The 16851-nt window shown below is 37.4% G+C and overlaps 1 protein-coding gene across 14 annotated transcripts in view; it reads right to left on the bottom strand.

Moving 5' to 3' along the window:
• The window catches only part of LOC143673921 (voltage-dependent N-type calcium channel subunit alpha-1B-like), a 268765-nt gene that overhangs the window by 84625 nt on the left and 167289 nt on the right, over nt 1-16851 (bottom strand). Inside the window, exon 10 of one of the 14 annotated variants that reach the window (XM_077149025.1) lies at nt 9473-10726. The exons of the other annotated variants lie outside the window; for them this stretch is intronic. Within the exon in view, the coding sequence (XP_077005140.1) occupies nt 10650-10726 (77 nt within the window). The 3' untranslated portion in view covers nt 9473-10649. Of the gene's footprint in view, nt 1-9472; nt 10727-16851 lie in introns of those variants that run through there. 14 annotated transcript variants of the gene reach the window in all.

The following is a 16851-nucleotide window of genomic DNA, read 5'->3' as shown; positions in this document are numbered from 1 at the left end:
CACACTCTAATGTCCATCTGAATCTGCTTATGGTCTCTACAATGAAACTAAGCCACAGTCTCTTGAAGATCTGGGTTCTTGGGTTTGTTATTTTGGCTTCTGACTTGCTCTGCACTCATGGACTGGTCATCTCTGAGTCTCAGTTTTCAAGACCTTGAAAGTCCCTTCTGACTCACAAGGTGATAGAAGAGGGCAGTGGACTCAGATAAGTTCCTACAAGTTACTTACCTGAACATGAGAGAAAAGAACCATTCAATACAAAGAGCTGAAAGGACAGAGTTTGAGTTGGGGGCCTTTGGTTGTGGTGATCCCCCTCCAGTGGATGACCCATGGATGCAGATGAAGAGGAGGGGAAATGAAAATCAGAAAAAGATGATGGTGAGGACTTCCTGGAAGATGGCGGCTTAGTAAGACGCGCGGATCTTAGTTTCTTCTCCAGGACACCTACTAAGGGAGTAGAAACGATACAGAAAGCGCCCAAAGCCACAACAGAGATAAAAAAGACAGCGTACCCCATCCTGGAACGGCTGGCTGGCTGAGAGAAGCAGCTCGGGTGAGATCGCCAAGGCGCGCGGGCCTTACCGGGCGGGGTGGCAAGCGGCCGGAGTTACTCCCTTCCCCCTTCCCGGGCCGGCTGGGAGAATTGGAGAGGTGGTCCCCTGAAACCAAGGCGACTGGCGCCCACACCACGCGCAGCCCCCGGACCAACTGAGAGAATTGGATCGGAAACCCCCAGGCCGCGGAGAACGGTGACATCGTGACTCCCGGGGAACGTGCACTCTCTCGGGCGGGCCGCTGCCACTGGCGCCCTCCCGCCACGCTTGTTGCCCAGGGCCGACTAGGAAATTCGGACGGGCTCTTTCCCTGGCTGCGGCGACCAGCAACCCTCCCTGCGTTCAGACACCCTCCCTGCGTTCGGACCCCGGGCCGGCTCAAGCCGCTTCGGCTAGCGAACCCCCAGGACGGCGAGAGTTTTCCAAAGTTTAAGGTCCCACAGCACCTTTTACTGGTGGGACCCGCAGACAAACGTGTGCCACGAGCGCCACCTACTGGGCAGGATAAGAAAAACAGAACCCAGAGATTTCACAGAAAAATATTACAACCTTGCTGGGTCCAACACCAAGAGAAATCTGAATAAATGCCCAGACGCCAGCAGCAGAAGATAACTGTCCACGCTCAAAAGATTGAGAATATGGCTCAGTCAAAGGAACAAACCAATAGCTCAAATGAGACACAAGAGCTGAGACAACTAATGCTGAATATACGAACAGAAATGGAAAACCTCTTCAAAAATGAAATCGATAAATTGAGGAAGGACATGAAGAGGACATGGGCTGAACATAAAGAAGAAATAGAAAAACTGAAAAAACAAATCGCAGAACTTATGGAAGTGAAGGATAAAGTAGCAAACATAGAAAAAATAATGGATAGCTACAATGATAGATTTAAAGAGACAGAAGATAGAATTAGTGATTTGGAGGATGGAACATCTGAATTCCAAAAAGAAACAGAAACTATAGGGAAAAGAATGGAAAAATTTGAACAGGGTATCAGGGAACTCAAGGACAATATGAACCGCACAAATATACGTGTTGTGGGTATCCCAGAAGGAGAAGAGAAGGGAAAAGGAGGAGAAAAACTAATGGAAGAAATTATCACTGAAAATTTCCCAACTCTTATGAAAGACCTAAAATTACAGATCCAAGAAGTGCAGTGCACCCCAAAGAGATTAGACCCAAATAGGCGTTCTCCAAGACACTTACTAGTTAGAATGTCAGAGGTCAAAGAGAAAGAGAAGATCTTGAAAGCAGCAAGAGAAAAACAATCCATTACATACAAGGGAAACCCAATAAGACTTTGTGTAGATTTCTCAGCAGAAACCATGGAAGCTAGAAGACAGTGGGATGATATATTTAACATACTAAAAGAGAAAAACTGCCAACCAAGACTCCTATATCCAGCAAAATTATCCTTCAAAAATGAGGGAGAAATTAAAACATTCTCAGACAAAAAGTCACTGAAAGAATTTGTGACCAAGAGACCAGCTCTGCAAGAAATACTAAAGGGAGCACTAGAGTCAGATACAAAAAGACAGAAGAGAGAGATATGGAAAAGAGTGTAGAAAGAAGGAAAATCAGATATGATATATATAATACAAAAGGTAAAATGTTAGAGGAAAATATTATCCAAACAGTAATAACACTAAATGTCAATGGACTGAATTCCCCAATCAAAAGACATAGATTGGCAGAATGGATTAAAAAACAGGATCCTTCTATATGCTGTCTACAGGAAACACATCTTAGACCCAAAGATAAACATAGGTTGAAAGTGAAAGGTTGGGAAAAGATATTTCATGCAAATAACAACCAGAAAAGAGCAGGAGTGGCTATACTAATATCCAACAAATTAGACTTCAAATGTAAAACAGTTAAAAGAGACAAAGAAGGACACTATATACTAATAAAAGGAACAATTAAACAAGAAGACATAACAATCATAAATATTTACGCACCGAATCAGAATGCCCCAAAATACGTGAGGAATATACTGCAAACACTGAAAAGGGAAATAGACTCATATACCATAATAGTTGGAGACTTCAACTCACCACTCTCATCAAGGGACAGAACATCTAGACAGAGGATCAACAAAGAAATAGAGAATCTGAATATTACTATAAATGAACTAGACTTAATAGACATTTATAGGACATTACATCCCACAACAGCAGGATACACCTTTTTCTCAAGTGCTCAGGGATCATTCTCAAAGATAGACCATATGCTGGGTCACAAAGCAAGTCTCAACAAATTTAAAAAGATTGAAATCTTACACAACACTTTCTCGGACCATAAAGGAATGATGTTGGAAATCAATAATAGGCAGAGTGCCAGAAAATTCACAAATACATGGAGGCTCAACAACACACTCCTAAACAATGACTGGGTCAAAGAAGAAATTGCAAGAGAAATTAGCAAATACCTCGAGGTGAATGAAAATGAAAACACAACATATCAAAACTTATGGGACACAGCAAAGGCAGTGCTAAGATGGAAATTTATTGCTCTAAATGCCTATATCAGAAAAGAAGAAAAGGCAAAAATTCAGGAATTAACTATCCATTTGGAAGAACTGGAGAAAGAACAGCAAGCTAAACCCAAAGCAAGCAAAAGGAAAGAAATAACAAAGATTAGAGCACAAATAAATGAAATTGAAAACAATAGAGAAAATCAATAAGGCCAGAAGTTGGTTCTATGAGAAAATCAATAAGATTGATGGGCCCTTAGCAAGATTGACAAAAAGAAGAAGAGAGAGGATGCAAATAAATAAGATCAGAAATGGAAGAGGAGACATAACTACTGACCTCACAGAAATAAAGGAGGTAATAACAGGATACTATGAACAACTTTACGCTAATAAATACAACAATTTAGAGGAAATGGACAGGTTCCTGGAAAGACATGAACAACCAACTTTGACTCAAGAAGACATAGATGACCTCAACAAACCAATCACAAGTAAAGAAATTGAATTAGTCATTCAAAAGCTTCCTAAAAAGAAAAGTCCAGGACCAGATGGCTTCACATGTGAATTCTACCAAACGTTCCAGAAAGAATTAGTACCAATTCTCTTCAAACTCTTCAAAAAAATCGAAGTGGAGGGAAAACTACCTAATTCATTCTATGAAGCCAACATCACCCTCATACCAAAACCAGGCAAAGATATTACAAGAAAAGAAAACTACAGACCAATCTCTCTAATGAATACAGATGCAAAAATCCTCAATAAAATTCTAGCAAATCGTATCCAACAACACATTAAAAGAATTATACATCATGACCAAGTAGGATTCATCCCAGGTATGCAAGGATGGTTCAACATAAGAAAATCAATTAATGTAATACACCATATCAACAAATCAAAGCAGAAAAATCATATGATCATCTCAATTGATGCAGAGAAGGCATTCGACAAGATTCAACATCCTTTCCTGTTGAAAACACTTCAAAAGATAGGAATACAAGGGAACTTCCTTAAAATGATAGAGGGAATATATGAAAAACCCACAGCTAATATCATCCTCAATGGGGAAAAATTGAAAACTTTCCCCCTAAGATCAGGAACAAGACAAGGATGTCCATTATCACCACTATTATTCAACATTGTGTTGGAGGTTCTAGCCAGAGCAATTAGACAAGAAAAAGAAATACAAGGCATCAAAATTGGAAAGGAAGAAGTAAAACTATCACTGTTTGCAGATGATATGATACTATACGTCGAAAACCCGGAAAAATCCACAACAAAACTACTAGAGCTAATAAATGAGTACAGCAAAGTAGCAGGTTACAAGATCAACATTCAAAAATCTGTAGCATTTCTATACACTAGTAATGAACAAGCGGAGGGGGAAATCAAGAAACGAATCCCATTTACAATTGCAACTAAAAGAATAAAATACCTAGGAATAAATTTAACTAAAGAGACAAAAAACCTATATAAAGAAAACTACAAAAAACTGCTAAAAGAAATCACAGAAGACCTAAATAGATGGAAGGGCATACCGTGTTCATGGATTGGAAGACTAAATATAGTTAAGATGTCAATCCTACCTAAATTGATTTACAGATTCAATGCAATACCAATCAAAATCCCAACAACTTATTTTTCAGAAATAGAAAAACCAATAAGCAAATTTATCTGGAAGGGCAGGGTGCCCCGAATTGCTAAAAACATCTTGAGGAAAAAAAACGAAGCTGGAGGTCTCGCGCTGCCTGACTTTAAGGCATATTATGAAGCCACAGTGGTCAAAACAGCATGGTATTGGCATAAAGATAGATATATCGACCAGTGGAATCGAATAGAGTGCTCAGATAGAGACCCTCTCATCTATGGACATTTGATCTTTGATAAGGCAGTCAAACAGCATGGTATTGGCATAAAGATAGATATATCGACCAGTGGAATCGAATAGAGTGCTCAGATAGAGACCCTCTCATCTATGGACATTTGATCTTTGATAAGGCAGTCAAGCCAACTCACCTGGGACAGAGCAGTCTCTTCAATAAATGGTGCCTAGAGAACTGGATATCCATATGCAAAAGAATGAAAGAAGACCCATCTCTCACACCCTATACAAAAGTTAACTCAAAATGGATCAAAGATCTAAACATTAGGTCTAAGACCATAAAACAGTTAGAGGAAAATGTTGGGAGATATCTTATGGATCTTACAACTGGAGCCGGTTTTATGGACCTTAAACCTAAAGCAAGAGCACTGAAGAAGGAAATAAATAAATGGGAACTCCTCAAAATTAAACACTTTTGTGCATCAAAGAACTTCATCAAGAAAGTAGAAAGACAGCCTTCACAATGGGAGACAATATTTGGAAATGATATATCAGATAAAGGTCTAGTATCCAGAATTTATAAAGAGATTGTTCATCTCAACAACAAAAAGACAGCCAACCCAATTACAAAATGGGAAAAAGACTTGAACAGACACCTCTCAGAAGAGGAAATACAAATGGCCAAGAGGCACATGAAGAGATGCTCAATGTCCCTGGACATTAGAGAAATGCAAATCAAAACCACAATGAGATATCATCTCACACCCACCAGAATGGCCATTATCAACAAAACAGAAAATGACAAGTGCTGGAGAGGATGCGGAGAAAGAGGCACACTTATCCACTGTTGGTGGGAATGTCAAAGGGTGCAACCACTGTGGAAGGCAGTTTGGTGGTTCCTCAAAAAGCTGAATATAGAATTGCCATACGACCCAGCAATACCATTGCTAGGTATCTACTCAAAGGACTTAAGGGCAAAGACACAAACGGACATTTGCACACCAATGTTTATAGCAGCATTATTTACAATTGCAAAGAGATGGAAACAGCCAAAATCTCCATCAACAGAAGAGTGGCTAAACAAACTGTGGTATATACATACGATGGAATATTATGCAGCTTTAAGACAAGATAAACTTATGAACCATGTAATAACATGGATGGACCTAGAGAATATTATGCTGAGTGAATCCAGCCAAAAACTAAAGGACAAATACTGTATGGTCCCACTGATGTGAACGGACATTCGAGAATAAACTTGAAATATGTCATTGGTAACAGAGTTCAGCAGGAGTTAGAAACAGGGTAAGACAATGGGTAATTGAAGCTGAAGGGATACAGACTGTGCAACAGGACTAGATACAAAAACTCAAAAATGGACAGCACAATAATACCTAATTGTAAAGTAATCATGTTAAAACACTGAATGAAGCTGCATCTGAGCTATAGGTTTTTGTTTTGTTTTGTTTTGTTTTGTTTTGATTTTACTATTATTACTTTTATTTTTTTCTCTATATTAACATTCTATATGTTTTTCGGTTATGTTGCTAGTTCTTCTAAACCAATGCAAATGTACTAAGAAATGATGATCATGCATCTATGTGATGATGTTAAGAATTAATGATTGCATGTGTAGAATGGTATGATCTCTAAATGTTGGGTTAATTTCTTTTTTTCCGTTAATTAAAAAAAAAAAAAGAGAAGGGATAATTGGAGATGAAGGGATACAGACTGTACAACGGGACTGGATATAAAAACTCAGAAATGGACAGCACAATACTACCCAATTGTAATGCAATTATGTTAAAACACTGAATGAAGCTGCATGTGAGGTATAGGTTTTTTGTTTTTGTTTTTTTTGTTTTTTTTTCTTTCTATTATTGTTTTAATTCTTATTCTGTTGTCTTTTTATTTCTTTTTCTAAATTGATGCAAATGTACTAAGAAATGATGAATATGCAACTATGTGATGTTATTAAGAATTACTGATTGTACATGTAGATTGGAATGATTTCTAATTGTTTTGTTAATTCTTTTTTTAATTAATAAAAAAAAAAAAGAAACATATGTGACCATCCCATTCCAAGTGTATTTTCTGAGTCTTTATTTCTGTAACCCTATTGCTAATTTCAACTGTGTTTTTGTTCATCTCTTGGGAAAAAGATTTACTTACATACTGTGAAATGTTTGTATAGATATACATTGTTCCAGTATATTTCATAAGGAATGGCAGAATTAGGAACATTTTTCAGCAGAATATGATCAGTGGAAGACTGATAAGCTGCATATTCAAAACTTCTACCATGTGTGTAGTATTTGTCTAACTGACTTTCTACATATCAGATATACACAAGAATAAAGAAATTATTGGATTTTCATTGCAGATGGTACAAATTTTAAAGGAACTAACTCATATTTCTAGTGCTAATCAGTGGGACACTTAAATCTATACACCCCTTTCAATTTTGTTCACCTCAGTATGGTAATATTTCTTAGAGACCCACTAGAGAACCTCTTTCACTTGTATCTATTTCCTCACATTGGAGTTCAACCTCATTAGCTAACCATTCATCCATCTCTAGCTTCTATGTATCTCCAAGTTCCTTATATTCTGTACTACAGGCCTTTATGCTGGTCATAAAAGTGGAATCATACAGTATCTATCCTTTTGTGTCTGGCTTATTTCACTCAGCATTATGTCCTCAAGGTTCATCCATCTTGGCATGTGCTTCAGGATGTCATTTCGTCTTACTGTTGCCAAACAGTCTTTAATAGTGGCTGCACCATTATACATTCCCACCAACAGTGCATAAGGGCCCCAATTTCTCTACATCCTCTCCAACATTTATTGTTTCCTGTTTATTTAATAGGAGTCATTCTTATAGGTGTGAGATAGTATCTCATTGTACTTTTGATCTGCACTCCCTTATAGCCAATGAAAATGAGCATCTCTTTACGTGCTTTTGATCCATCTGTACTTGCTTTGCAGAAAAATGCCCATTCATATCTTTAGCACAATTTATAATTGGGTTGTTTGTTCTTTTGGTGTTGAGGTGTATCTCTTTGTTTACACAGGATATCATGCATTTGTCTGAGATGCGATTTCCAAATATTTTTTCTCGTTGAGTGAAGATGTTTCCCTACATTTTCTTGTAGAAGCTTTATGATGCTAGTTCTTCTAATTAGGTGTTTTTTTGTGTAGAGTGTAAGATAGAGGTCCTCTTTCATTCTTTTGTCTATTGATACCCAGTTCTTACATGCCCAATTACTGAGAAGACTATTTTGTCCCAGTTCAGTGGATTTGGGGACCTTGTCAAAAATCAGTTGACAAAGATTTGGTGGTCTATTTCTGCACTCCCAATTTGATTCCATTGGTCAATACTTAAATCCTTGTGCCAGTAGCATACTGTTTGACCACTGTGGTTTTATAATAGGTTTAAAGTTAGGTAGTGTTAATCCTCCTATTTTGTTCTTCCTTTTTAGGATGCTTTTAGCTATCCAGAGTATCTTTCCTTTCCAGATCAGTTTGCTAATTAGCTTTTCCAAGTCCTCAAAGTATATTGTTGGAATTTTGATGGGTACTGTGTTGAATCTGTAGATCAATTTGGGTAGAATTAAAATTTTAACTATATAACCTTCCTATCCATGAGCAGGGAATTTCTTTCCACCTATTTAGATCTTCTTTGATTTCTGTTAGCAATGTTATGTAGTTTTCTGTGTACAAATCCATTAAATCCCTAGTTATGTTCATTCGTAAGTACTTGATTCTTTTAGTTGCTATTCTGAATGGAATTTTTTCCTTAACTGACTCCTCAGGTCATTGCTTATACTTAGAAATGTTACTGATTTTTGCACATTAACTTTATATCCCACCACCTTGCTCATTTTTTTGTTAGCTCAAGTAACTTTGCAGTATATTTCTCAAGGTTTTCCAAGTAAAATATCATGCCATCTGTAAATAATGAAAGTTTTACTTCTTCCTTTCCAATTTGGATGCCTTTTGTTACTTTGTACTGACTGACTGTTGTATCTGAAACTTCTAGCACAATGTTGAATAATAGCGGTGACAGTGGGCATTTTTGTCTCATTCCCAATATGAGGGGAAATCTTTCAGTCTCTTTCCACTGAATATAATATTGGCTATAAGTTTTTCATATATTCCCTTAATCATATTGGGGTAGTTATTTTTGATTCTTATCTTTTGGAGTGTTTTTATCAGAAAAGGATGTTGAATTCTGTTGGTTATTTTTCAGCATCAATCAAGATGTTCATGTGATTTTTCCCTTTTGATTTGTTAATATGCTGTATAACATTAATTGATTTTCTTGTGTTGAAACATCCTTGCATTCCTGGTATAAACCCCACTTGGTCATAGTGTATAATTCTTTTAATATGTTGCTGGATTTGATTTGCTAAGATCTTGTTGAAAATTTTTGCATCTAAGCTCACTAGGGAAATTGGCCTGTACTTTTCCTTTCTTATAACTTCTTTACCTGGTTTTGGTATTAAAATGATATTAGCTTCATAAAATTATTTAGGTAAAGTTCATTTTTCTTCAATTTTTTGGAAAAGTTTGAACAGGAATGGTGTTAGTTCTGGAATGTTTGATAAAATTCCCCTTTGAAGCCATCTGGCCCTAGGCTTGGCTTTGCAGCAAAATTTTTGATGACTGATTGAATCTCTTCACTTGTGATTGGTTTGTTGACATCTTCTGTTTCTTCCTGAGTCAGTGCAGCTTATCTGTGCATTTCAAGGAATTTGTCCATTTTATCTAAATTGTTGAGTTTGTTGGCATTATTGGTAAAATTTTTTTGTGAAGGATATATTTGTCCCTCAGCCAATAGTGGATAATTGATTGGGGCAGTACCAGTTGTAAATTCTTCCCAAATATTTTAATCTTCACAATAGTGGTGTGCTGACAGAGGATAGTTGGATAGCAGGGCAGAAATCTCTAGGAATCTGTCTCTTCACCAGAACAACTATTGAACTGGGAGGAACTGTCTGAATCAATTATTTTGAGCTCACAAATCTAATAGAACAATTAACACATTCTGGGAAGACCTGGATGAAGACATTGATGAATGCTGGTAAACAGAATAGAATTTCACCCTTTATGCAGTAGCTATCACACTTCATCCCACAACATCATGGTAGAGAAGATGTCTGAGTGAGAAATGTAATGCTAATACCCCAAGAACAGTGGGTGGGGGTGTGTGGTCAGATCACTGATCACTAGTTTGATCAGCTACTTCAGCTCTTGGGGCTTAACTTACAGGTGGACATTTTTCCAAAGGCCTTCACGCAAAAACAGTAGAAGGCTGTATTGAAGACAACACCCTTCATCAGAACTACAGAACAATTAAGGGATGCAGTACTGGTCAAGTGTTGAATCAATAAAACATAGTTCCAGTAGAAATAGGAATTTCTCCTGGCACCTTAGCTGGCCTCTCACCAGTGCCCAATCCAGTATAGTATAGTGTCAACCTGGGCTCCCATTGCTGTTCTCTGGCCTTGTATGGCTGGGCAAAACTGACCTCTTTTAGAAGTCATGCCCCCTTGCCGAAATTTTTCCCCCAAGAAAAGCAACTCTGGGCAGCTAAAGCAGTGTAGGAAATAATGAAGTCAAACAGCCTAAGCAAAGGCTTCCTTGCTTTAAATCCTATAACAGAGCACCAAGGAGAGGGAGTGTATTTCATAGATACTAGAAAGAAATTAAAATTCCTTTGAACAAAGTAACTCCTATGGCCACTAGCAACCAAAAGCTCAGAAAAGTCACAAGGTCCAAAAATAAAGGGAGGGCTTTACTTTGCATTCACCTGTGGATGAACTTCTCGATTGGAAAGCTTGATTCTGGAGGTGAACATCAGCCAAAACATATCTCATTTGCAAAAAAAAAAAAGAGAGAGAGAGAAATGCTCATTTCACATTGATTTGTTTGGTATTGTTCACTCCTGGCATACAAGAAAAGACAAAATCTGAATACAAATTCAAGAAATAGGCAGCTCAGTAACTAAATTCTAGAGTTAACACTTTGAAATACTAAAATGAACAGAGTGAAAAAAGTATTAAAAAACAAAAAAGAAGCAGGAAGTTATGGTTAATCCAAATGAAATGCATACAAATCCAGAAAACATCAATGATAATCCTAATATCTTAATTTCAATCTTAATCCCAAAAGGAAGAATGCTTCCACCAGAAGGTAAAATAATTATTCAGTTGAACTGGAAGTTAAGACTTCTATGGAATCACTTTGGGTTCTTCATGCTTCTGGATCAATAGGCAAAGAATGGGCTGACTATGGTGGCTGGGATGACTGATCCTAATTAAGGGAAAGTAGGACTGAAACTTCACAATAGAGTTAAAGAAGAGTTTGCCTGGAATATAGAAATCCCCTAAGGTGTTTCTCACTACTACAATACCTTGTGATTAAAGTTAATGGAAAATTGCAACAACCCACTCCAGGAAAAATGACAATCTGTAGAAAGCTCAAGACTGAAGGTTTGGCCTACCACATAAGGAAAAGAAACAGAGCCAGCAGAGGTGACTGCTGAATGTAAAGGGAATGTGGAATGAATAGTGGATGAAGCTATTTATAAATCTGAGCTATGCCATGTGACCATTTTCATAAACAAGGAGTATAATGTTTATGAATATTTCTTCCTTATTTTATTATGAGTGTTTGTCTGTAAATATAAAGCAAATATCTTTGTTTTCAACTTTGCCAGGTTATGGGGCCTAGTTGTGGGGTCAGGGAAGTAATAGTCTGATTGTGACTGTGGTGATATTTTGGGGGATTTACATCATCAGTAATTTTATTGCATCTATGGTTGATTACATTTACAAACCACTGAAGACATTGACATCAAAAACGAAAGAATTGTCATTCAATCAGCAAAAAGATTTAAGAGGAGAAGTGAGTATTTCAGTGGTCATAAGGGAGAACTTCCACCTCTACTCAGTCAGCCATCTTCACCTAGGGAACTCACTGAAAATTTTCTAAAGAGTTCCTAGTTCAGGGCTTGCTCTATATTGGTCTTGCCCATCCCACAGTCACATAATCCAATTCCTATTAAAAACTCATAATATTTACATAACATTTATATAATAGTGGCAAATATACATATCTTGTTGGTGCTGTTTTCTAGGGAAACCTGAAAAACACAGCACCTAAATTAATCAAATATCTAGGAATAAATTTAACCAAGGATGTAAAAGACTATTAATAGGAAACTACAAAATATTACCAAAAACAAACAAACAAGAGGTAACTAAGTGGAAGGGATTTGGGAAGCCTGTGCCCACACAAGAGTAATTAAGACTAGATGTTGGGAAGATTCAAAAACATTCCTCAATAATGATGAATCAATCAACAAAATGTCAATACATCTTTAACGCTAGGAGCTTGAGCACAGTCACTCATTGAACAATAAGAATCTTTGAGACAGAAATAGATCCATGAAGTCATGTTTAAAAGCTAACTGACATTCACCTCTGAGAGTCTGAAAAATTGTGTGCTTACCCAAGGCTTCACCCAATTAAGAGCAACCACAAAGGGAAAATCTGAGCTACTAGTATCTTGCTGAAAAGGAAACAGCATAAATTCAAAAATTTGGGAGCATTCACACAATAGTAAATTGTCAAATTAAAACTAAGAAGGCTTAAGCAGGTTTAAATAGAACCTTTGAGCAGTAAGTGGCTTATGCTTACAGGTTATCCCTATGTTATCAGGCTAAATGATGATAAAAAAGACAAAAGTCTGAATACAATCATCAGAGTTTGCACACTGCTGTGAAAGAGACTTAACAGAGACAGTACAACTAAGCCTCTAAAAATAAGTGACTGACCAAACTAACAAATATTAACCTCCTAGGGGCTAGGGGCAGAAAATAATGATCCAAAATTTATACATAGATTTTTATCAATGTTCAGTTTTCAAGAAAAAATAATTATAAGATATTCTAAGAAATAGGAAAGTTTGAGATGTAGAAAGGAAAAAGTATCTGGCACTAGGAACTTCTGTGAAAGGGCCCAAATATGGCACTGGTGGACAAAAAGAGTGTAGGCAATATGCAGATGTTCAAAAAATTAAAGAATTATAGGAATAATTGATTTCTAATGAAAAATACCTAAAGAGTTAAAGAAGAGTGTGATGAAAATGTCTCAACAAGTAGAGACTATCAAAAAAGTTGGAAATTATAAAAACAACCAAAATAGAAATAATGTAGGTGAAAATTGAAATAGCTGCAAAAAATCACAAACAGGACATAACAATAGATTACAGCTGGCTGAATCTCTCAGCCATTGATACTTTGTCTCATTTCGCTCTTCCCCCTTTTGGTCAAGAATGTTTTCTCAATCCCTTGATGCTGAATTTTAGCTCATTCTAGGGTTTTTCTCAATCCCTTGATGCTGAGTCTCAGCTCATTCTAGGATTTCTGTCCCACGTTGCCAGGAAGGTCCAGACCCCTGGGAGTCATGTCCCACATAGACAGGGGGAGGGTGGTGAGATTGCTTGTTGTGTTGGCTAGAGAGAGAGGCCACATCTGAGCAACAAAAGAGACTCTCTTGGGGGTGACTCTTAGGTCTAAATTTTAAGTAGACTTGACCTATCCTTTGTGGGGTTAAGTTTCATATGAACAAACTCCAAGACTGAGGGCTCAGTCTATAGCTTTGGTTGTCCACACTGCTTGTGAGAATATCAAGAATTCAACTTGGGGAAGTTGAATTTCTCCCCATTCTCACCATTCCCCGAAGGGGGCTTTGCAAATACTTTTTCACTCTCTGATCGAATCCCTCTGGGATTCATTGTGGCATCACTCTGGGCAAACCAACAAAATCTCATGTCCTACCTGAGATTCCAAGTACTTATGGTGTTCAATCAAACTATCTACAAAAGTTATATTAGGAAATGCACTAGTCAAAATATAAATTTTGTACCAAATAAACAGTTTTTGCTTTTTACTGTTATTTTTTTAACCTGTCCTCCAGAGTTGTTAAGCAGCTGGATTCCATTTCAAACACTCTGCAGTGAATAAAGTTGGGCATGAGTAAATTTTGTATTTCAGATTATCCTTCAAGATGGAATTATGGAAAACGATAATTAGGATGAAAAGAAAAACAATACTTATGGTATTTGATGTCCATCACCAAGTAACTTTCCAAAAGAATTTGTAACAACATTCCATGACAATGCTTAATGGAAGATATATATAGTTTTTCATTTCAAATGAAAAGTGGCACGTCCCCACTTGACGGATAGGTTTCCTGCTGAGCTGCTTCCCAGGTCCCAGGCTGGAGCCTGGCCCCCAGTGGTGATGTGCCCAGCCCAGGAGGCCAAGTGGCCAGAGGCGCTAGTGATTTGGGAGCAGTGATGGGGAGAAGCTGCACCCCAGCAGTGGTGTGTCTGTGGGGTGTGTGGGGTGGTGAGAGCGGCATGGGTTCGGCCTGGCAGGAGGGGGCAGGTTGCTGGAAGGGACCTGGGAATGTTGGGCTGCATGCAGGGTGGCAAGGTGTAGCGCCCTGATCATGCCTGATGTGGCAGGGAGTGGGTGGGAGGCCAACCGAGGGTGATAGTGGTATAGAGCTGGTGGCCAGTAGGGCCCTGTGGTCGGGAGACAGACAGAAGTTTGGGAAGGGCCCCTCGCCACAATGCCATCAAGGCAGTGCAGCCCTCCCCAGCCTCGGCTCTTGGGACTGCCGGTGGTGGACCCTGGCATTAAGTTCCTAAATTGTTTCAGTGTGCATGATCGTTTCTATTCAACATCATACTAAAATTCCTAGCCAGTGAAATAAGTAAGGGAAAAAAGTATACAGATTGGAAGGGAGGAAGTACAATCTTGCCTAGTGAAATAGATAAAAGAAAAAAAAAAGCATACAGATTAGAAAGGAAAAGGTAAAACTCTATGCTTATAGATTATATTTAATGATGAGGAAAATCCTAAGGAATCTTCCAAACAACTCCTGGAACTAATAAGTGACTTCACCAAAGTCAAAGAATTTGAGCTTAGTGTTATTAAAAAGTGAATGATATTTTGATACACTAACAAAGAACAACCAAAAATATACATTTTAAAAACAAGCATAATTTATAAGAGGGCCAAAAGAATCAACTATTTAAGTACTAATAGAACTAAATACATGCATGGTCAATATGTAGAAAACTACAAAACAATTTTAAAAAGAACTAAAGACCTAAATATATGGAGAGATATTTATGTTCACAGTTTGTAAGCGTCTCAATAATTCAAAATTAAAAACTTTCATTCTCTTAAAGGTACTGTTCAAAGGGAAGCCACAGATCATGAGAAAATATTTGCAAATCACAAATTTGACAACGTATGTCTATTCAGTGCATAGAAGGAACTCTCAAAACCCAATAGTAAGAAAATAAGCCATTTAATAAATGGACAAAATATGTGAACACATACTTACAAAAGAAGCCAAATGGATAGCAAATAAGCACACAAAAAGATGTTCAATATCATTCTTTTTAAAAAATACTTATCTGGGGGTGCAAGAGTAGTTCAGTAGTAGAATTCTCACCTGCCAAGCTGGAGACCAGGGTCTCCTGGCTCATGCACTCCCCCCCCAAACAAAACAAAACAAAACACATAAACAAAAGAAACAAAAAATTCAACAAGTGGTGCTGCAATAACAGGATACTCACATGGAAAAGAATGAAACATGACCCCTACCATACAACATATAAAATTAAAAAAGTAAAAAATAAATAAAATCAAATTTTAAAAAATTACTTAGCCAAAATGGACAGGCTTGCCTTAAAGATCTGAAAAATTAACAGGTGAATTTTCAACAATATATCAAAATTCCAACAGCCCAAATTTTTAAAAATGGAAAAGCCAATTAACAAATTTAATTGGAAGAGTAACAGTCTCTGAATAGCCAAAAACAACTTGAGAAAGAAGAACAAGGTTGGAGGACTCTCTTTAAAGCATACTACAAAACTACAATGGTTAAAACAGCATGGAATTGGCATGAGGATAGGCATATTGACCAGTGGAATCAAACTGAAAGTTCAGAAACAGGCCCTTGCATCTATTTCCAAATGGTTTTTGACATGCTGACAAGTCCACTCATATGGGAAAGACTAGTCTCTTCAATAAATGCTGCTGAAAAAATTGGATATCCAAATGTGAAAGAATGAAAGAGCACCCCTTTCTCACACCATATAAAAATATTAATTCAAAATGAATCAAAGACTAAATATACAAATCAGGACTCTAAAAATCCTTGAAGAAAATTAAGTAAGCATCTTCAAGACCTTGTGTCAGGCAATGGTTTCTTAGACTTTACATCCAAAGTACACTCAACAAAAGGAAAAGTAAATAAATCAAAATTAAAAACTTTTGCACATCAAAAGACCTTGTCACAAAAGTGAAAAGGCAACCTGCTCAATGAGAGAAAATATCTGGGAACCATATATATGATAAAGATGTAAAATACAGAATATATAAAGAAATCCTATAGCACAAACATAAAAAGACAAACAACCCATTTTAAAAATGGGCAAAAGACTTTAATAGACATTTCTGCCAAGAAGATATATAAAAGGCTAAAAATGCACATGAAAACATGTTCAACATCACTATCTATCAGGGAAATGCAAATCCAAATCACAATGAGATATCATTTCACACTGACTAGAATGGCTACTATTGAGAAAACAATAGGGAGATGGTCAAGATACTGGCTTAGCAAGGTGTGGGATTTAGTTCGTTCTCCAGAACAGCTACTAAATAACCAGGAACAGTACAGAACACCTCTTGGGGCCACATCAGTGACTGGAAGCACAGCATATCCCAGTCAGGACCAGCTGGACCAGCTGTGAGCACCCCCAGGACCAAGAGTTTCCCAAGCCACTGCTGCCAGTGCCCCTCCCCCACAGGCTGCTTCTCAGAGGGGAAAGGAAAGTGAGTTTGACAGCAGCAGGGGCAGAGTACAACTAAACTTCAAGTGTGGAATTAATTCACAAATTCTGACTAC

This window comes from Tamandua tetradactyla, chromosome 2 (genome assembly GCF_023851605.1).
Source record: "Tamandua tetradactyla isolate mTamTet1 chromosome 2, mTamTet1.pri, whole genome shotgun sequence".
NCBI lineage: Eukaryota > Metazoa > Chordata > Mammalia > Pilosa > Myrmecophagidae > Tamandua > Tamandua tetradactyla.
This window is presented reverse-complemented; position numbering and strand designations above follow the sequence as displayed.